Raw genomic sequence first — 19,703 nt, forward strand, 5'->3', positions numbered from 1 at the left:
GTTCATGGTCCGATGTGCAATCTCAGAACTTCGCCATTTGAGACGCCGATAACTTTTCCTAAACGGCGATTATCCTCGGCGATTTCGACGAGCAACTGAGTTTAAAGGCAAGGATACCTAAGTAGAGTTTAAATCTCGAAGGTCTCACCAGTTGTAGCATCAGTGAACACAAAGAACCAAAATCACCCAGAACACAACACAACATGGACTCGCTTCCCGTGAACAACAAGACGGCCGGTGAACCTGAGAGTGCATACAACAACACACTTGAAACTGGTGCTGGTTTGACTCAGGTAAGAATGAGTCCTCTCGTATGGCGACTATACTAACCATTCGCACAGAACTTCGCACCAGTCAAGAGGATATGTGCTCACCTCAACGCCTTTCACGCATATGCCCACGACCCCAAGCGCGATGCAGTCGAAGCAAACCACTACTGCGCGCACTTGAACGATGAAGTACGCCAATGCATTCTTTACGACTCTCCCGAAAAAGGCGCCCGAATCATCGGCATCGGTAAGCATTCCACTTCCTCACCCGTAACGCTACATATTAAACCAATCCAGAATACATGATCTCTCCCAAACTCTACTCAACCCTCGACGCCGAAGAGCAAAAGCTCTGGCACTCTCACGTCTTCGAAGTAAAATCCGGAATGCTGATCATGCCGCGTCCAACAGGCGTGCCAGAAGCCGCATGGGAAGTAGCCGAAAACAAGGAGATGGAAGAAGTTGTGGAATTATACGGCAAGATCTACCATCTCTGGCAGACAGATCGTGGCGACAAGTTACCGCTGGGGCCACCGCAGTTGATGACGAGCTATACGGCCGCGGATCAGATGCCGGATTTTGAGAAGAGGTTGAAGGAGAGGGATCAGCGGTTTGATAGCGACTATCAGAGGAAGAAGGGGGTGAGGGAGTATATTGAGGTGCCGAAGATTCATGAGAATGTTGATGCGACGTGGGCGAAGGGAGGTGTTGGTCATTAGACGAGCGCTGATGCAGGGGAAGGTGGGGGGTAGGCAAGAACTGCATGTAACATGGGCGAGTCAGAGCTATTTCGCTGAATCAATATTAAGTTATGCTAAAGCTACACAATACTAAGTACATAGGTAAGAATCAACATGCTGCTGAAGAAAACAATGTAGCGAACACTCGAGCACCCCTCCTCCCTCCATCGAGTCTAGAGCCAGCTCTAAACCCATGCCTCACGCTTCCTTGCCCACACAATCATTCTAGTATACCATCAAAAAAAAACGATATCAATATGATCTATTCGTGAGCTCTCTCCATCAAAGTCGATCTTAGGTATTGACTCAATCGATAAGATCGTTTACGTTCGATCTCCTCCCAGACCGCTTTCCTCCTGTATCTCCAGTGTTTCGCCGCTGCGTTGCACGATCAGCAGGGTCATGTGGCGGGGTGTGTCTCAGCCTTCCGGGTTGACCGGACGTCGTCGCGCCCAACGAGGGTTGCTGATATGGTAGTGGTTGTTGTTCTAGATACGGACGTGGTTCTAGGGTCAGAGTCTCAAGAGGATGAGTAACAGCCGCGTACGGGTCCGAACTTGAGGCTGTCCGTTGCGGACGCTGAGTTTCTGGATATGCTCTGCGTGCGTCATATCCGGGTTGCTGTGCGTCATAGTAATGGGAGCCTTGCTGTGAACCATAGGCAGAAGTTTGTTGGGGAATATATCCTTGAGGGCGATGTGGAGCATACTCTTCAGCGAAACCTTGCACAGGTCTAGATGGGGGTTGCTGGAAGCTACTTACTTGAGTATGCGACGTGTCCAATGTTCGTGCTCTCGCAGGAGGGGGAGGGTCATTGAGAATGGACCGCATTCCTGATCGTGGCTGTGGGGGCTGTCGGGACCTATCTGCTTGACTAAGTGGCGTTTCCCACGTTTGTACTCTTAGAGGAGGTGGAGAGTCATTAAGAATAGACGGCATTCCTAATCGTGGTTGTGGGGGCTGCCGGGAGCTACCTGCTTGAGTAGGCGGCGTTTCCCATGTTTGAGCTCTCGCTGGAGCTTGACAGGCACTGGGAATCGACAACATGGGTGCTGGTTGTTGCTGGGGGACCTGCTGGAAGCTACCTGCTTGAATATGCGGCGGTTCCCGTGCTCGTGCTATCCGCGGAGCTATAGGGGCTGGCTCCGGATCTAGGGGTTTAAGCTCGCCATCCGACCCTCTACGTCGTCGCCTGCGCCGTCCCAGTGGTGCCCCCGATTGAACAGCTTGTTGGTCCAGGTGGAAGAATGGATCCTGGACGGGTTGGTCGGGTTGGCGGGCTTGATGAGGAGGTGCAGGCACAGGCTGAACTCTCTCCGCATACTCACCAGCAGCTCGAAGAGCATCATTAAGTGAAATTACTGGTGCCGCAACCCTACCACTTATCGTTGCTCTCTTGTCCCTCTGCCCTTGGATCTTCTTCTTTTGTGCGAGCAACACCCTTTGTTCAGGAGTCGGATCCGGACCGTAGATTGCTTCCCTCTCTGCTTTCTCTTCTGCTTTCTTCTTCATGTTCCTCTCTTTTCTCTCATCTCTATATTTTTGATCTACTTCCAGCTTGTTCTGGTGTTGCTCAATAGGATTCCTCTTCTTCTTATCATCCTTGTCTTCAGAACCCTTACCCTTACCCCTACCCTTGCCTGGTACCCCGCTCATGATGGAGACGTTGTGTAAGCACAGGGATGCAACTGCGGCCGTTGCTCGTATTTGTGCCTTGTGGAGCTGGGATATTGGTCAAATATGTTATCGATGTGATCGAGTGATGCTGTAAACAGTAGTGTTTGTATGCGTTGTCTGTGTGGTCTAAGGGAATGTAGTTGTAGGTGCTGGACAGGATTTTTATAGTCGCCAATGTAATGTGAGTCCTCCACGATATGATGCATTGCGTGCTTGCAGTATGTGATGTGGGTGAGTAAGTTTGACGTATGATCATTGAAGTTGGGACTCATGTCTAAGTTTGCGATGGACACATTATACATTCATGACTGCTGGGAAAGGTGTCGCATCCTGAATACCTCGTCACACATTAGCCTTCGCACATGACCATAGGTGAAGGAACATACCGAGCCTCATTCGCTCTTCACATGTCGAGTCCTTGACAGGCGGACGGGTAAAGCGCGCAGCACGACGGTACGGGTAGTGCATAGGTAGGGTATTTCTCCCGCAGCGTCCGTTTAGCAGAAGTTCGGACCCATGTGCTTTTCTATACCGGATGTGCCAGTGATAACGGCAATCGTCTTGGCCAGCATCCCATCATGAATCTGTTGTGTTTTGCACGACCTCGATGTTTGCTGGGTCTCTCTTCTCACGCCCCATCAGCTTCCCCAATACGTCCTTCTCTGTGTTGCCATCTTCCGCATCGCTCGCGCTGTCCTTATCGCTATCCGCGTTCGGGTCTTTTTCTTCGAGAACACCTAGTCCGAGGTCCTAGACACTGTCAGCAGCGCCCAACGATACCCCCAAGATCCATTACTCACCATCTCAATGTACGGCTCGCCCTCGTCCTGTCCCTCTACAGATTCCAGACTCTTCAGCGTCCCGGCCTTCTTCTGCGCCTCCAACTCCTCGTTCGCAGCCTTCAACTGCGGTAGAAAGTCTTTGAGGAAACCGCGAATATCTGGTCCTAGATCTTTGTTGCCCAACTTCATAACTGGCTTCGTGCCTCTGTTGGCGCGTAGGTTTACGACGCCGTCTTGCGATAGTGGCCCCTCAAGCTCCATCTCTGTGTCCTCGCCATCGTCCTCTTCTTCTTCGCTCGAGCTCTCGTCGCTACTGGGTTCTTCGCTCGATTCAGACAGTTCGCTGTCGCTGTCCGAGGTACCAAAGTCGCTTGCGTTCGTGGTAGAGTCATCTGCAGCGTTTGTCGACGCGAGGGCTGGGTCGGAGGATATCGAGGGCGGCGAGGATTCAGGCTCGTTGGAGAAGCGTACGCGTTTGCTGCGGTGCGCGACGGCTTCGTGGACGTATGGCGGCATGATTCTTCGGCGGTGTTTAATATTGGGTAATCTTAGGAGACACGGTTAAGGACGTCTGCGCGTTGGGAAGTGGGTTACAAAAGTCTGGGGAAAAAAGTTGGGCAAGATTCAAAGTTTCGCGCAGACGGGTGCAGATCTCGCGCCATGGTAGCGAGCCGGAGAAGACCCTCGGCTACGTCACCGCCCTCTCCAGCACATGGCGCCGACAGCAATACCAGTCGGATATGCACATATCACATGTTCAAGTATATCTATAGCAATAGGGTATCCCGTTGGATGCTCCACAGTCCGATGCGTGCGGCTGTAGATTGGCCTGAGGCGGGAGCGACTCGTTGGTGTCAGCAGGGGTCGTGAAACGGCGTCTTGAAACGCAGTTAGAGCGGGCGCCTGCGTGGCTGACTTGTGCTCTCCGAGGGGTTAAGCCTCTTAAAGCTCCAGCTGGCCTCGTACATATCCGACCTCACCCTTTCTCGTAAACCTTTCCAGTCTCGCTGCTGTGCTCTTCCACTGTACCTGTTCTCGTATCTCTTGTGACGGTGTCTGTAAGAGTCGGTGTGTCGCTGCCCCACTTCAGACTTGCACCAGTCTTCGCCAACTGTGTACAAGGCTCAATTGTCTTTGCGCGAGATTTCTGGATATCAGACATTAGGTATGTAATCATTCTCTCATGTCTCTACAATCTTTACAATCTCATTCATCTCCGTTTTCGTCGTCTCTTTCTTGCCCGCCGATCAAAAGTCGACCTCGGACTTGCCCGCATGCACCCATCCATGGATCTTATCAAGATCGATCTGCTCCGATCTAGCATCAGCATCAGATGATTTCATATTTCCTTATTGAGCATCTGCTGTCATCTTGCGCGTTCTGCTATTGTGCCAGCGTAATCAGTTTTCATCAAGTCCAACGCTGAGCGCTGGTTGGTCCACTCGTCTTCACCTCCAGCCTTCACCTTCACCACCGTCATCCAGGCGAAGCCCACAATAGAATTCTTTGCTATTGTTTGTCTTTGCAAGGAGGATGCTGGGAGAGCATGAAAACTTTCCAATCGCTCGTCCTTGACTGTCTCTTGTCCATCACACTCAGCTCTTCACAAGCCTCCACAATCTGCAAACCACCATCTGCCAGCTTTCTATATCTATTCAGAGACTCTCAGTCATCACTTCTCCTCTCTACATCGCTCTATTCTATGCCACATTCACATCCATGAACATGACCATGAACGAGACCATTCGTATCATCGGCATGCTCAGGGCCTCTGCTGCTCAGAACGCTGACCAGGCCAAGCTCAAGGAGCGTGAAGCTTTCTTCGCCTCGGCCAACGAGTCTCGCAAGAAGCTTAGGACTGTAGCAGCTGCCCGCAAGTCCACCTCCGTCTCTCTTCTTGAAGACCTCATCTACGCGACCAAGCACGGTGTACCCTACTCCAACGAGTCTCTGACGTACGAGTCCAGGGTCGCCATTGACCGCATCCTCGTCACCCTCAACAAGGCCATTCCCCGTGAGACCATCCTCGTCGTCCCCAACGTCGAGCCCAAGGAGACCTCCCAGGATCTCGCCAACGACCTCGCTATCGAAGACAGCAAGCACATCTTCACCGCGCGTTCCAACATCAAGGAACTCCAGCTCATCAGTAGCAACCTCGGTATCCCCATCACATCTTCCGCCATGGCTGGTCGCTTCCCGGTGCTCAGCACCTCTGACCTCCCAAAGGCATCGGCTGAAGAGCAGTCGGCCACGGCTTCGCCTGCGCGCGGTACCGCCATGCTCAACAACATCTTCAAGTCGGTCCGAGTACCCGAATTCCGCTTCAAGTGGATGTTCTGGGCAGAGAAGGGTCAGCAAGCCGCGCCCAAGGACAAGGCGGCTTCAGAAGAGTACCTCACCCGCCCCAAGCCGCTAGGAGATCAGATCGTCTCCGTCAAGGAGTTCTATCAGCACTTCAACAACATTCCGGTGGAAAACCTGAAGCTGCGAGACTCAATACACCTCTTCCACCTGGGTGTGAAGCCGGTCTGGGAAGACCCGCGGAACACGCGCGGCGGCGCATGGTACTTCAAGGTCAGCAAGGACGTAGCGGCGCAATTCTGGCACGAGATGTGCCTGCTTGCGGTTGGTGACGTTTTGCAGGGGGCTGTCGAAACGAAGCGTGCCTGTAAGTCCTTTTCTTTCCATCTGCATACACGTGCAAGACTAATCATCCAGCAGCCTTCAACGACGACATCTGCGGGATCTCGTACAGCGTTCGCTGGAACGCTGTACAGATCGCCGTCTGGAACCGGGACGCGGAGAACGAGGATGGCTGTCAGAAGCTTCTGGCGGTCATCCTGGACAAGCTGTCAGAGGAGCTCCGGCCGAAGAAGGAGGACAGCTACTGGTACAAGGCGCACAAGGAGCACAAGGGCTTTATTGAGCAGTAGTGAGCCGACCTTGTACCGGTAGCTGTCGCGCGGGTGAGAATGAGGTAGTGGAGGAGGTGATAGATGAGGCGGGGAGTACGTAGACAGGCTTCAAGCCACACATATGCATACCAACATCGGCGTTGATGAATACATCCTTTTCAACACGTACATGAGTCTCTTTTTCTATCTACTGAATGCCTCCTGCCCGATCTGACAGCCCCTCTTCCGTGACTTCCTCATACACGGAAACCTTCCAGAGGCGAGTAAGAAAACGATGCAAGGACCTGGACTATCAAATGAAGACGCCTCAATCCGCCAGCATCTTCTCTACTCTGCATCTGTGGTGGTAGTGTATGCGCCAATCACGGGCATCGTTCGCCGCAGACGCTCGGACCATTTATCCCAGTAGAAGCATCATGCACTTCTCACGATTCTCCGCATCTTGCCTGCCGCCGCCTCACCACACCAAACCCGCACAACCCGCCAACCATGGCTGCGATACCCACCTCCCTCTTCCGCTGGGTCGTTCCTGCCGCCATCGGCGCCAGTGTCGTGCAGAGCTCCCTCTACGACGTCAAGGGCGGAACCCGCGCCGTCATCTTCGATCGTCTGTCGGGAGTCAAGGAACAAGTCGTCAACGAGGGCACACATTTTCTGGTACCATGGCTGCAGCGGGCAATTGTCTTCGATGTCAGGACGAGGCCGCGGAACATCAGCACTACGACCGGCAGCAAGGACTTGCAGATGGTCACACTCACACTGAGGGTGCTGCATCGCCCAGAGGTCAAGCAGCTGCCTAAGATCTACCAGGTATGTCCATGCCACCCCGCACTCATGCAGCAGGAAGCCACAGGAATTGCATCTAACGCCCTAGTAGAACCTCGGTCTCGACTACGATGAGCGTGTCCTCCCCTCCATCGGTAACGAAGTCCTAAAAGCCATCGTCGCCCAGTTCGATGCCGCAGAGCTCATCACCCAGCGAGAGGCCGTCTCGAACCGCATTCGCACCGACCTGCTCAAGCGCGCCAACGAGTTCAACATTGCCCTCGAAGATGTCTCCATCACCCACATGACTTTCGGCAAAGAGTTCACCAAGGCCGTCGAAGAGAAGCAGATCGCACAACAAGAGGCCGAGCGCGCGCGCTTCATTGTCGAGAAGGCGGAGCAGGAGAGGCAGGCCAACGTCATCAGGGCAGAGGGTGAAGCCGAGGCTGCCGACACAATTTCAAAGGCAGTAGCCAAGAGTGGTGATGGCTTGGTGCTTATCAGGCGCATTGAGACACAGAAGGATATTGCGCAGATGTTGGCCAGGAACCCCAACATCAGCTATCTACCTGGCGGTAACTCTGGCGGCAATGGTGGTGGTTCGAGTGGTGGTAGCTTTTTGTTGGGCCTGAGGTCATGAGTGTTTGAGGATGCGCAAGGTTGAGGGAGAGGAAAGGAAGATAACAAAGAGCTGGACGAAAGGCGAAAATGCATAGCCAGCGGGGTTGCTGTACAATATATTGACATGAGTATGATAACACTTCTCTACAATTGACGACCCGGAGTCTCTTCTCATCTCTCTATTGTGTCTACACGTACCAATTGCAGTCTCGGGGCGTCGACCGGGAGACTGCGAAACACCCCCCACTGTTCGTCCTGCTGACACCGCTCTGACGATATTCAGTAACGAAGCATCGAGCCGATCTATGCTCACTATTCAGCAGGCTCCAAGAGACAGCAGCTTACACAACGATCGCAGAGAGAATAATGGACCAGTGTATGATCACGCGAAATACTGTCGCGAGAACTGAAATACTTCCTACACCTCGGCTCGTGTTTGACAAACCTTACCGCCTGAGGCCTCTCAGGTTTCCGGTACACATCTCTCCGCCCAAAGATTCAAAACTTGTTCATGCATTGCCCGAAAGGAAACGGGCTTTCGGAAGCCGCGAGGCCGCACGTGATAGATCGCATGCATGGTCTGCATTTGGCATCTGGATCTACACTCGGTGCGAACATGTTGCGATTCGGCAATGATGTGTGGGGGTGTTTCGTGTGACGCCGGGTTATAGGTCTGGGATGCTACTGCCCGGGCGGCGGAGTGTGGTGACTTGGTTAGAAGAGTTGGGGACTTGAAGTTGGTGGGGAGAGGGTCGCCCATTCCACGTGAGAGATAGATGATGTCGGAACCATCCAACCACCGCAACTTCAATGCCTACATGTTTTCTTTTTTCCACGTTACGTCCATAATCACCAAAGCCTCGTTCTTATCGTTCGAGTCCTCTTTACCGAAGATCAGCTGCAACCATCCCCAGCTATGAGACGTCATGCAGCATTTGTGTTCCACCTTGTTTCGGAAGGCCGCAACACCATCATGGCGGGGGGACCTCGTTACATCCTAGTCGCAGATCCCGAAGGATTCACAGACGTCAAGCGGTCAGCGATACTTTCCGATGGTCGCTGAACGTTCCACATGAAGACGATACCGGTGCTGGGGGAATACAGGCTCCCTCTCAAGGCAACGACAAAACGATGGCGGTCAAACGACTGCAACACGGCACATTTGCGGGGGCCTGCCTATAGGGTGTTCGTGTAAGGTAGGAGAACCGCTGCGCCACGCTACTCACTCAATGCGTGACCTTGTCTCTTGCCAGGCTGTCCAAACGATAGGGTGGGAGAAGTGGTGTCGAGTCTGGCGTTGATGCCCCAGGTTATCAAGCGGCATTCTGTTGTGGCTGAGCACTTCAACAAACCGGAAGCCAGCGAATCACGCCGCGTGTGGCTGTACAGCGTGGCTTGACAGTTCCCTCTCATCGAGGCAGGCTCACCGGCAGGCACTCTGCAATGTGCTCCGCCCTTGGATGATTCCAAGTATATACATGCTAGCTGCGAACGCGAGAGGCGAAGAGTAAGTACACGTCGTCTCTTCTTACGTCTTCGGACCGCCCGTCTCGCTTAGCAATGGCGATCCAGCAGCGCAACAAGCAAACGAGCATTATCCTCACCTTTAGAATCCTCCAATTTGTCAAACAGCTTCGTCGTCGTGTCAAGCCGCGTGTGCAGCATGGCTCAATCGATGCGAGTCCTCTTGGCATCAGCCTTGCGCCGAGCCTCCGAAGTGTCGCCCACAATCTATCACGGATCAGCGTCCAGGATGCGAAGCAGTCGCGTCGCGTCGCCAATCGCATCTGCAAGAGTCAGAAGGGTGCGACGTTCACTCGATCGTCGCGCAACCTGCAGACGCCGGCTTCGGTTGCTCCCGCAAGTCGAAACCTAGGGAATGAGGTGCAACAGTACGTTCACGGAAGCTTTTGTTTAGTTTCAACTACTGAACCTGCGGGCCTAGTATGCTTCGCTACGTCGACGGCAAACTCCATGTAGCGGGAAACGCGTTCTCGTCTATCGCGGACAGCGACAGGCTCTTTCTCAAACACGACAACGCGTCGATCTTGGAGGCTCGTTCCATGAACGAAACTATCCAGCTCCTCGTGGCAGTACACGAAGCGATCAACGTGCTTGCGGAGTGTCGCCGGAAGTTTGGTGACGACTGGCTCTTGGCGCAAGGGCTTGACCTCGGTCTGATCCTTGACGAGAACTTCATTGCCAACTATGAACATCTATTGCTGCGGCTACAGACAGACCTAATTGAGTCCTTGGCACGCAAGGCCCTGGAGGAGTTGCTCTGCGGCGATCACGACAAGAGGCAGCGCAAACTCCTGGCCTGGTTTACAGAGTTCGCCGAGAAGCCACAAGCTCTCAGCACCTTCCCATGGACTATCAAACCGTCGCTAGCCGTTCTGTGGGGAGTTTGCTGGATGTTTTACGAGGGAACTGGCAAAGACCGCGTGCCGTACAACACTGTGCTACACAACCTCAATCTTTCGTGGGATACCGATGCATCGTCAGACTGTATGTGTTACATTTCTTTTCGCCCGATGAGGCTTCCGCTCAGGTGGATGACTGGTTGCGATTGGTCGAGCGTGAAAACATGAAGAAGGTTTGTGGATGTCCCGATTAGTGCTAATGCATTGCAGACCTTAGCTTTGGCCAAGAGCTGATTGGCGAGCAGCCGCAGCATGCGACGCCTGCGACAAACGTCCATGTGGACCATGCTTTATTCCAGGCGCGAAACACGGAAACCTGGGAGCCCGATCTGAGTTTGAATGGTCTTGCGGACAGGCTGCCAGTTCCAGTCTTGCGGGTTAGTCAGGTTGGAGATGGAGCGGACCCAGAGCCGCGACCAGGTAAGTGCCTAGTGTCCCGTGTCCGTTTGAGTTGAGTCACGACTTCTCTGCCTACCCTGGGTTTCAGGCTGGACTTGTTCGCAGCTGCAACTAACAAATCCAAATCCAGATACTTATTATGCCGCTGCCGCCCAAACCTACCAGGCAGTTCCGCCCGTTAATTTTTATTCGCCTCAAGATCAAGGCATTGCTGCGCCACCTCTAACGGCCTTTCCGCATCTGGGCTCCGACCACGAAATTCCTTGGCAATCATATACGTTGCCACCTCAAGACAGTCCGCGTCATCTGATCACTTCTACTCAAGATCCGAGAGTTAGAGTCACCGGAGCGGCGGGAAGCGATCTCTTTGCTCAGCCACAAACTGCCTTCGCGTCTCCCGGTATATATCAACCAAGCCGCCAGCCTCAGGCCCAGCAACACAATTACAACCCTCAATATTTCAACCTTGGATTTCCAGACATCATGACTGAGCTTTCGCCAAACCCTACTTCCATGCAAGTGCCGCACGAGCACAAGCGGAACATTTCCATCAGCTCGCTCACCGATATGCCTACCCCGGTCAGCATGAGCGCTCGATCACCCATGACCTCCCCGACTGCTGGCGAACGACAAATCATTGTTACGAGCCCACCCCGAAGCCACAGCAGGGGACTTTCTGTAGACTCTTCGCAAGACGGCGATGACGACGGATCACTACGGAAGAACCACAGCTATAAACGCGCCGAAGAACCACCGCGCAACGAAGACGGCAAGATGGTGTGCAAGTATCAAGAATGCCGTGGTACATCTTTCGACCGAAAGTGCGAATGGAGGTGAGTGATAGCATTCCTACACTTACACAACCAGAAACTGACGTTTACAGCAAACACATGGACAAGCATGACAGGCCTTACAAGTGCAATGTCAAGGGCTGTGAAAAGCTCCAAGGTTTCACTTACAGCGGTGGCCTTCTTCGCCATGAACGCGAAGTTCACAAGATGCACGGCGGCACCAAGAAGTCACTCTTCTGCCCCTTCCACGACTGTAAACGTAGCTCAGGCGCCGGCTTCACGCGGAAGGAGAACCTCGCTGAGCATGTCCGCCGCGTCCACCGCAGAACATCAATGTCGGCAGATATGCATGGCTTGATCATTCGCCGCGACATGGTCAGGCGCGAGATGGAGGGGGGTTCTCCCATTCCTGAGTCACGCACCTCGGAGTCACCTTACAACCGCACCATGGACTACCGCGAGGAAGATGAGATGAGCCTGAAGCGCAAGCGACTTGGCTCTGACTCTGGCCTCTCGGACCGTGGCAACGATGAGATGCGCTCTGAGATCAAGCGTCTTCGACAGGAGAACGAAGAGAAGGACTCGAGGTTACGGCAACTCGAGCAGGCAGTCATGGCTCTTCAACAGAGTCATAGGTGATGACGATATCTCTGCGTTGCTGTCACTCGATGCATTTCCCCGGCGTTCTTTCGCTTAGCCTCATTCTCTGTTCCATAACTTCACTGTCGCTCACTGTACATATCACTTGAGCGTTTTGTTTTCCTTGTATCACCCCTAAACTGTAATATTTCCTTACTACTTACGCACTCTACACATGGCTGGCACATGTTCACCCACGATAGCTATGATACCAAAGACTGCGGTGGAATGGATTGGATTGGATAGGGGATGGATGTGGAGGATACGGACAGATGATACCTCGCTAAAATCTATAGATGGAATATGCCACTCTAACTATTGTATTGTAATTCAAAAGATGAACACTCGAAATTCTCACTCATCCTTGCACTTGTCGTGATCTTCTCGTTTGCTGCGGCATGAGGTTGAGTTTGGCTTTTGGCCCCCAAAATCAATGCATACCTTAGCCTCGTTCGCAACGCCCTTGGTGCCTAGCAGGATTGCCTTACCCGCGATGTCTTATGGTAGAAGGGCGCGTGCACTATCTGCCTAGACAGACGTTCGCATATGCCCAGGCAACCGTGCCGCTATTCATGCCGTTACGGGTGTGGTATCCGAGTACGAGGTGCATCGCGAGGACCAGAGTATGCACTGTGTACTATCACGTCATTTGCGCCCTGAAAAGCGCCTTCCATGGCTTCCGGCTTATGCGTCCTTCCAAGCATTGCGATTATGGTTGTTGCCTTCTCCATGTCGTGATCCGACGGACTCCGAGCGGACATTCGCCTTCTTAGTCACATCGCCTCAACACAGGCTTCAGCTTCAAGTTTGGGTAGCATTCCGCGGAGGCAAATTTAGCCACAGCAGCCACGTCGAACAAAGTATGACTCCCACCCGTCTCTACTCATCGCCAAACCGCCCAACAGCCCACCAACGTCGTTGTCGCAACCTGATTGGGCGCCATGCCAGGCCATGTGACAGCGTGCTAGCGCGTTTGGTGCAACGTGTTACGTGTCCTGATGCCTGATCATGCCGTGTCTTGCCGCCTGTTCGCAGAGATGGACGGTACGGGAGGGTGTGGATGAGATGGGGAGAGAATAGGATGGAAGATGGAAGATGGGATGATAAATGTAAGGTGTGGCGGTGCAAAGGATCTAGAATCACACGGGTGGCAAGGGCGCGAAATCGTGGCGTTGGTGCCTAGCTGCGGCGATCATTTTGGAGCTGCATGCGCGAGACGCTGCCTCGCGCTCACGCGGGCTTGTACCGCGACTGCCCAAAGGCAACATCATGGCAACCACCAACGCGACGACGTCATACCTTCGCTGTCGCGTATGTCGCATACCGCATCCTTTTCGCAATCGACAAAGGGTGTCCTAGGCTTACTAGACCTGCGCGCCAATAGCGTGCCTGCGTGCGCCTAGGCAAGACGCCTCCTAACTGTGCCGTAATCCATCGCCCCCAGCGCGCTGCTCATTCTCAAGGCAACACCACAACGTCCTCTCCTGCCTTGTCTTCATGCCCACACTCTCCAGCGACTATACACGGTAACACAAGCGCTCTAGTGTCCCTGGCTAGTCTGCTTGACAATCCCGCGTCCTGCATACGTCGCTGGAGCGATTCGTAGACGGCGCTCTACATTTTCTTGCTAGACGACTCTTTTATACGACCAATACACAGTTCTCTTTCATTCTCGCTTCGATGGTCGGCTATACCTAGCTCGTTGACGCAAGAGGTGGATACACAGCTGCTGATCATGCTGAACGCCAGTTTGCTTCGCTTGCCGCCGCCGTTTGTACATATCGTTATATATTGCTACGACGGTCTATTCATTCACATACGACCATAGGACACTGAGAATTAGGCTTCCCGTCCGCTCAGCCATATACAAGCAGTGTACCGGCGGATTAGTAGTTAGGTGGGTGACCACTAGCGAATCCCCGCTGTTGTATGTTTTTGCCAATTTTTGCGCTATTGAACTTGCCTTTCTTTTTGCCAAACCGAGGAACGAACGAACCAAAGGCATGGGATTATGAGGCAGCTTGTTCTCCTACAGCGGGCTTACAAGCGAAGCACGCCTCAAACATTGAAATGTTGTAATAACCCATCCAGAAAATAATCATTAGCACTCGCGTGCAACCATCTTAACTTTACCCCAACGATGCCATGCCATTTCACGACCGCTTCGAATTACCCAGAGAAGACGAGCACAATGTCAGCCTTGCATGGTTTGAGCGACAGAAGAAGCGATGTGTCCAGAGCCATGACCCAAGTCTTCGCGACTGGCTTGTTACGGAGGTTGACGCATTGAAAGCATACCACGATGGCCACATCAATGCAGATGAGGCAACATTCTCCATGACACACCCACTGTCCACCTCGCCTGTACCAGCACTAGGAGGCTATTCGGATCATGTCCTGGCTCTTGGAAACTTATGGCGAGTCATCATAGCAGCTCTCATAGAATGGCCATCCACACGTGCCCCAGAGATCTTTACACTACTGAACGCGATCGCGAAGGCGCCGGGTGACGTCCACAAAGGCGAGGTTCTTGACAATGAGGGAGAAAAGCTCACATGGGCACAATTCCCGTACTTCGGCATGATCTGGCACGAGAGAACTAGCGCAGACATCTAGCTAGGCTAAATTTACCGGAAGTATTCCGACTCAACCTTGGTCGAATCTGCACGGAAACTTTATTTGAAGATAAAGGACATCGAAGCTCAGTTGGTTGCGAAGCACGTGTTCAGGATGGACAGAGCAATGATTCGATTCATCATTCGAGCGCTCGAGAAAGAAATTGACCAGAGCGACGAGCAGCTTGCTTCAGATGAAGCTACTGGTTACGATCAAGTCAAGCTTGACTTTCACATTCCCGCCGTCTCATTTATGTCCAATTACAATGGGCGCGAAGTCTACGACGAAGTTATGATCAAGGGAATGGGGGATTGGATAAGAAGTCAACTGCCAGATGGAGCAAGAGAATTCCAGAATGGGGCTGAGCGATGGTCGTTTTGGAGGAGATGTCTGGAAGAGTTGTCTCAAGGATATCCCGATGACGAAATAAAGGTTGCTGCACAAGCAAGCTTGGAGTACATGTCATCGGGTGTTTCGCGTTACGAAACCTAGTGAATGGAGGGACTTCAGCGCAGGTTATGTCACGTACCAAGGGGGCGACGTTAGTCCCTTCGAAGCTGAAACACTGTAGCTTTTTTAGTCTCTGGTGAACCGCAGCGAATCCTGGAATACCTGAGGGCACATTTGGAGGATACATCCTATGGAAGAGTGCAGCCTCGTAATCGCTGGCAAATATGCGCAGGGTCATTGGCTCGCCCGCGGTTCCTCACGAAGCGCAAGCCTCCCGCTACCAAAGAACAGCACCCTCGAAAATTCTCGAAGAGCGGATTGCACAGCCAAAACCCCTGACTTCAGGCCATCAGTCATCCCATCTCCCTTCACCACCTCTTTGCAGGTGATTTCCTTAAGAATGGTACGACTCAGCAGCGAGATGTCCACCCCGATAGCTACACCTCCCGCATCCGAGAGAGGCGGACGCTCGGCATTCCTACCTCTCACCACCCCCGACGGTGATGTCGATCCTATTACCAGCGTTATCGGAGCTTTGGCTATCGTGTGCACCTTTTTTGTGCTCATTTCGAGCATTTACTGGACCCTCTCCGGGACTCCTGACGAGTCGCAAATATACCCAATCTGCGGATTGGAGCTACCAGTTGAGCGCATACTCGATCTTACTCGCCAGAGGAAGCACTAAGCATATACAGGTGTTCATGGTAGTCCTTGTAGCTACCTCCGTCGCTTTCTCGAAACTCGCCTCTGCCAGACATCCAAAGATCAATCGAGTAACCCTAGCTCTACCTGTACCCTTCGCATTCCATATCGCGTCCTGGGGCATCTATATGATCGTGCCTGACCCTGTTTTACGCCTACATACGATATTCCTTGGTTTGCTTGTAAGCCTCGCCGACGTTAGACTGTCGCACGGCATGCTAATGTCAGCAGGGTTATTTATCGCTAATCTCATCACTTATTTTTGTTGCTGTTTACCCTTGCACTACCACTCGAACAGAGGCAAGTCCGCTGAATCTGATGGTATGAGACATAATGAGAGAGGCATCTGCGTTGAACTTCACATTTTGCGGATTTCTCGGAGCTGGTATTGCGGATCATGAGTATTTATACGTCCCACAATCTCAACAGGTTGTACGAAGAGTCATCTTTGTACTCGTACGGGTAACTCAGCGCACTGACAAGCGAGTGGAAATGCATGTAGAGGTATTGGACGGCCGGTACATGTGGAGACTTCTCGCTACCAAGTGACACCACTCTTGAAAATCTCTTGTCATACTAGTAACAAAGACTCTGTCACGTTCGATTCTCTTGTGTCTTCACAAATTACAACCACTCATTCTCACGCTACGTCGAACTACGACGACATGAACCAGTCTAGATTCACCGGAAGCTGCGACACTCATCAAGACGGTAGTGCTATCAGCGGCTCATCACCTTTCCTCTCGCTACCTGTGGAGCTTCGGGTAGAGATTTATCGATCCATCCTCGTATCATCGGGGCCTATCGTGTTATCTAGCGACGGTATCACCAGTCTTCGATCTTGCGATGGCAACTCCCGTGATGTTGCCCTCTTACGCACTTGTACGCAAATCTACACCGAGGCAACGAACATATTGTATGGCGAAAACCAGTTCCGATTCATGTCCGGGGGTATGGCTTGCAGTAGCCTACTTTTCCTCCCTCTGTCAAGCTTTTGTCATCTCAAAGAGCTCACAATCCCGACACCTTTCCAGGAATATATCTATCGCTCCCCGTTTCGGCGACAGCACTTGTCGAGCGTATCTGACTACGATCTGCAACCAAACTCCATCAATCTAAGCCTCTGTCGGACGGGTTTCCCATCTAATCATGCGACCCGTCAGCTTCTCAATGCAATCGCCAACGCGCCGCATCTACAGCAACCTAATCTGCTATTAGAAAAATGCCGCGCGTACGAAAGAAACCATAAAATGTCACTGTATGACTCGATTCTTGGGCAATCTCACGCCTTCATCAACAACGAGGATGTTTGGGAAGATCTAGCAGATCTGTTGCGGGTCAAGAAGGCCTTACGGATCACAATCGTTTAGCTCGCCTATCCGGTCCCACCACCTTTGTCCACAAACGCAAAGCGATCCTTAAGTGCTATAAGGTCTCGATTAGGGGTGTGAGATGTGCATGAGATGGATCAGTGGAACGACTATGAAACTATACCTGCGGCAAGGGAGGAGGACAATCCCGATGAATGGTTACTGGCGGTTCGAAATTTCCTCGAAGAACAGCGATGTCACTAATAGTATCCACGGTTCCTGTGAAAAGTACGCGTTGGTGGAAAGTCCTAGGTTCTTACCACGTTTCGCTCCCATACCAGCGACGAATGAATCGAACGAGGTCGGGCCTATGAATAACACTCTTATCTACTTTGTTTCCAATACAGATTATACGAACATTGCAAGTCATTATCTATCCCAAGTATACCCAAAGTCGCGCTACACGAACAAAGGCCCGTACCCAGTTCCATCACTTCTTTCAATATCCGCCATCATCGGTTTCTCAAAAGCGACACCGTTATCTGCCTCTCCCTCAGTGACGGGTAGCGGCATCTGCCGCCAGTGATCTTGAATTCTCTTCGCGCTCTCCAAGAAGCGGTCTTGCAGCGCCGTGTACCCAGGGATGGTAAGCTGCCAGTCTCGCTTCTTGAACTCTCCATTGATCATGACATGCTTGATGTCACCTACATTCGCGTGCAACATGATGGCTGCGATAGGATCGGTCCAGCCAAGTACACTTGGAGCGCGGCCGTTCCATACCAGTACGTCTGCTTTGGCTCCCGGCGCCAGGATACCAATGTCGGATCGTCGCAATGCGAGCGCTCCGCTGCGAGTCGCTAGAAGGAAAGCCTGGTTGACAGACATGGGGTTTTCAGCGGGAAGATGGCGTCGATCAACGACCTCGCGGTAGAAGATCTTCCTAACACTCTGGAGCCACAATCGCGCTTGTGTCAGTATATCCGACGAGAACGTGAAATGTGTGTCGATGCCTAGAGCCGCTTGGTCCATGATGAGGTGGCTGTTCGGGTGCAGATGACCGTAATGCATCTCAGACTCAGGGGTGGTGGAGATGTAGTGATTGTATTGTCGCAGCAGTTGCGCGTCGGTCGCGCTGTGATAGCTGGCATGTGCGAAAACGACGGGGATGGATTGGTTGAGGAAGTCAAATTCGTGCAAGACCTCGGGGAAGTTTGGAGCGCCATAAACACCACCGTTCGCGTGAGTTGAAACTACGGATACGTTCTTCTCACTGGTAACAGTCAGTCATGTGCTCATTCTCGCGGGGCGCGTACTAACATAGCTAGATCAAGGATTGTGCGCGTTTGGTTCCTGTTGGTGCTAGCGAAACCATCGTACGAGATGCCTAGCTTTGTAGGCGAGCTGTCAAATCGCGCATCGTTGACCAAATCGCGGAAGAGGTCCATCTGCCCTTCGACGGTAAAGTTCGCATAGTCTTGGAAGTAGTAGGCAAATTCAGTTCGAACACCGCTCTCAAACGTCGCGTTAAGCGCAGCCATGGCGTGCGCTGCGGACCAGGTGCAATGAGGATAGTCCAGAATGGTAGTGACACCGCCATTCAGGGCCTCGTACAACCCAACGAGCTGACCGATGTACACATCCTCGGGCGTGAAAAACGTATTGGCGGGCGAGTCGGTTCCATAGCGTTCAAAGTAGCGCATCAAGGTCGTGTTCGATCCCAGGGTCTTGAAGGACGTTTGCCAGCTATGACGGTGAGTGTCGATGAAGCCTGGGGAGATGATGTCGTTGGTGGTATCGACGACCTCCAGGTCAGCCGGTAGAGTTCCATTGTAGGATCCAGAGAAAATAGCGGTTATGGTGTCATTCTCGACCAACACAGAGCCGTTCCTGATGATATCGAGGTTATTGGCAGAAGCGTCCCAACCGATCACTGTCCCACCGGTAAACAGTGTTGCTGCCTCACAAAGCGAGACGCACGATGCGAACGCAAAGAGAGAAAGCCGGCCTGCACCACCAAAGATCATTTTGAGGGAGTTTGGTTAGATGTAACTTGGCTCTGCGGTTCAACCGCGACCAACAACTTATACTCCATCGTCTCTGCGATCTGATCTCCCATCTGCTCGATCATATCTTAGATGCCGACTCTTGGCCGACGCGTGTGAAAATTGTTCATCGAATTCATCGCTCTTCTATATTCGATGACGTTCAGCCAAGAACAAACCTTGGAAAAGCTTGGGAGAATCTTCACGATGGCCGCTTCGGCAGAGACGGAACAGGACCGCTTAGACCACCCGGAAGCAGTGCCCGGTGGAGCTGGACCACACTGCAGTGTTTTCCGCACACGCCAGAGAGCGGTCAGCCTTCTCTAGTGTAAAGGTCACATGCAATCAGCACAGGCCCGCCTCCTGAGTGTTTAAATACCGCTGTTCCCTCCTCTTTTATTCTGCATACTTACCTTCTTGCGATGACCCAGCTCAAAGATTGGGTTCATCTAACAGTCTCGTCTGCATTGCACAGCGCGGTATGGGACTGTTACGAGCTTCCTTCGGGGATCTCGGCGGGGCAATTTTTGCTGGTCTGCTTTCGAGCTTTTCATTGATTCCA

At 52.5% G+C, this 19,703-nt stretch overlaps 10 protein-coding genes across 10 annotated transcripts; 7 read left to right on the top strand and 3 right to left on the bottom strand.

The window, feature by feature from the left end:
- The first annotated feature begins 41 nt into the window (after window positions 1-41).
- On the top strand, window positions 42-1,152 carry BKA58DRAFT_131910 (uncharacterized protein). The gene is made up of 4 exons (XM_046164404.1): window positions 42-107; window positions 158-293; window positions 342-516; window positions 567-1,152. The coding sequence occupies exons 2-4, from the start codon at window positions 204-206 to the stop codon at window positions 986-988; spliced, it is 687 nt and encodes a 228-aa protein (XP_046027913.1). The 5' UTR covers window positions 42-107; window positions 158-203; the 3' UTR covers window positions 989-1,152.
- BKA58DRAFT_131911 (uncharacterized protein) lies at window positions 1,153-3,019 on the bottom strand. The gene has a single exon (XM_046164405.1). The coding sequence runs from the start codon at window positions 2,663-2,665 to the stop codon at window positions 1,316-1,318; it is 1,350 nt and encodes a 449-aa protein (XP_046027914.1). The 5' UTR covers window positions 2,666-3,019; the 3' UTR covers window positions 1,153-1,315.
- BKA58DRAFT_131896 (uncharacterized protein) lies at window positions 2,956-4,129 on the bottom strand. Its single transcript, XM_046164403.1, has 3 exons — window positions 3,487-4,129; window positions 3,073-3,436; window positions 2,956-3,024 (listed from the first exon to the last, which is right to left on the bottom strand). Exons 1-2 carry the CDS (start codon window positions 3,982-3,984, stop codon window positions 3,263-3,265), a joined length of 672 nt encoding a protein of 223 aa, XP_046027915.1. The 5' UTR covers window positions 3,985-4,129; the 3' UTR covers window positions 2,956-3,024; window positions 3,073-3,262.
- Window positions 4,130-5,193: 1,064 nt separating this feature from the next.
- On the top strand, window positions 5,194-6,401 carry BKA58DRAFT_312076 (eukaryotic translation initiation factor 4E type 3-A; the record flags this gene model as incomplete). The annotated part of the gene is made up of 3 exons (XM_046167363.1): window positions 5,194-5,496; window positions 5,608-6,136; window positions 6,190-6,401. The coding sequence occupies 3 exons, from the start codon at window positions 5,194-5,196 to the stop codon at window positions 6,399-6,401; spliced, it is 1,044 nt and encodes a 347-aa protein (XP_046027916.1).
- A 318-nt stretch (window positions 6,402-6,719) lies between these two features.
- BKA58DRAFT_467659 (protein elicitor peat 2) lies at window positions 6,720-7,910 on the top strand. The gene is made up of 2 exons (XM_046175069.1): window positions 6,720-7,193; window positions 7,261-7,910. The coding sequence occupies exons 1-2, from the start codon at window positions 6,873-6,875 to the stop codon at window positions 7,786-7,788; spliced, it is 849 nt and encodes a 282-aa protein (XP_046027917.1). The 5' UTR covers window positions 6,720-6,872; the 3' UTR covers window positions 7,789-7,910.
- Window positions 7,911-8,929: 1,019 nt separating this feature from the next.
- BKA58DRAFT_131941 (uncharacterized protein) lies at window positions 8,930-12,109 on the top strand. The gene is made up of 5 exons (XM_046164406.1): window positions 8,930-9,661; window positions 9,715-10,277; window positions 10,403-10,612; window positions 10,722-11,424; window positions 11,475-12,109. The coding sequence occupies exons 1-5, from the start codon at window positions 9,330-9,332 to the stop codon at window positions 12,019-12,021; spliced, it is 2,355 nt and encodes a 784-aa protein (XP_046027918.1). The 5' UTR covers window positions 8,930-9,329; the 3' UTR covers window positions 12,022-12,109.
- Window positions 12,110-13,704: 1,595 nt separating this feature from the next.
- BKA58DRAFT_131945 (uncharacterized protein) lies at window positions 13,705-14,957 on the top strand. The gene is made up of 2 exons (XM_046164407.1): window positions 13,705-13,948; window positions 14,113-14,957. The coding sequence occupies exon 2, from the start codon at window positions 14,167-14,169 to the stop codon at window positions 14,635-14,637; it is 471 nt and encodes a 156-aa protein (XP_046027919.1). The 5' UTR covers window positions 13,705-13,948; window positions 14,113-14,166; the 3' UTR covers window positions 14,638-14,957.
- Window positions 14,752-15,129, top strand: BKA58DRAFT_437903 (uncharacterized protein; the record flags this gene model as incomplete). Its single annotated transcript, XM_046173535.1, has 1 exon — window positions 14,752-15,129. The coding sequence occupies one exon, from the start codon at window positions 14,752-14,754 to the stop codon at window positions 15,127-15,129; it is 378 nt and encodes a 125-aa protein (XP_046027920.1).
- Window positions 14,913-16,387, top strand: BKA58DRAFT_380743 (uncharacterized protein). Its single transcript, XM_046169935.1, has 3 exons — window positions 14,913-15,730; window positions 15,783-15,971; window positions 16,021-16,387. Exons 1-3 carry the CDS (start codon window positions 15,278-15,280, stop codon window positions 16,114-16,116), a joined length of 738 nt encoding a protein of 245 aa, XP_046027921.1. The 5' UTR covers window positions 14,913-15,277; the 3' UTR covers window positions 16,117-16,387.
- An 854-nt stretch (window positions 16,388-17,241) lies between these two features.
- Window positions 17,242-19,544, bottom strand: BKA58DRAFT_335407 (uncharacterized protein). Its single transcript, XM_046168240.1, has 2 exons — window positions 18,417-19,544; window positions 17,242-18,369 (listed from the first exon to the last, which is right to left on the bottom strand). Exons 1-2 carry the CDS (start codon window positions 19,121-19,123, stop codon window positions 17,559-17,561), a joined length of 1,518 nt encoding a protein of 505 aa, XP_046027922.1. The 5' UTR covers window positions 19,124-19,544; the 3' UTR covers window positions 17,242-17,558.
- Between the last annotated feature and the right edge of the window lie 159 nt (window positions 19,545-19,703).

Source organism: Alternaria rosae, assembly GCF_020736505.1.
Source record: "Alternaria rosae strain MPI-PUGE-AT-0040 chromosome Unknown BKA58scaffold_3, whole genome shotgun sequence".
Lineage (NCBI taxonomy): Eukaryota > Fungi > Ascomycota > Dothideomycetes > Pleosporales > Pleosporaceae > Alternaria > Alternaria rosae.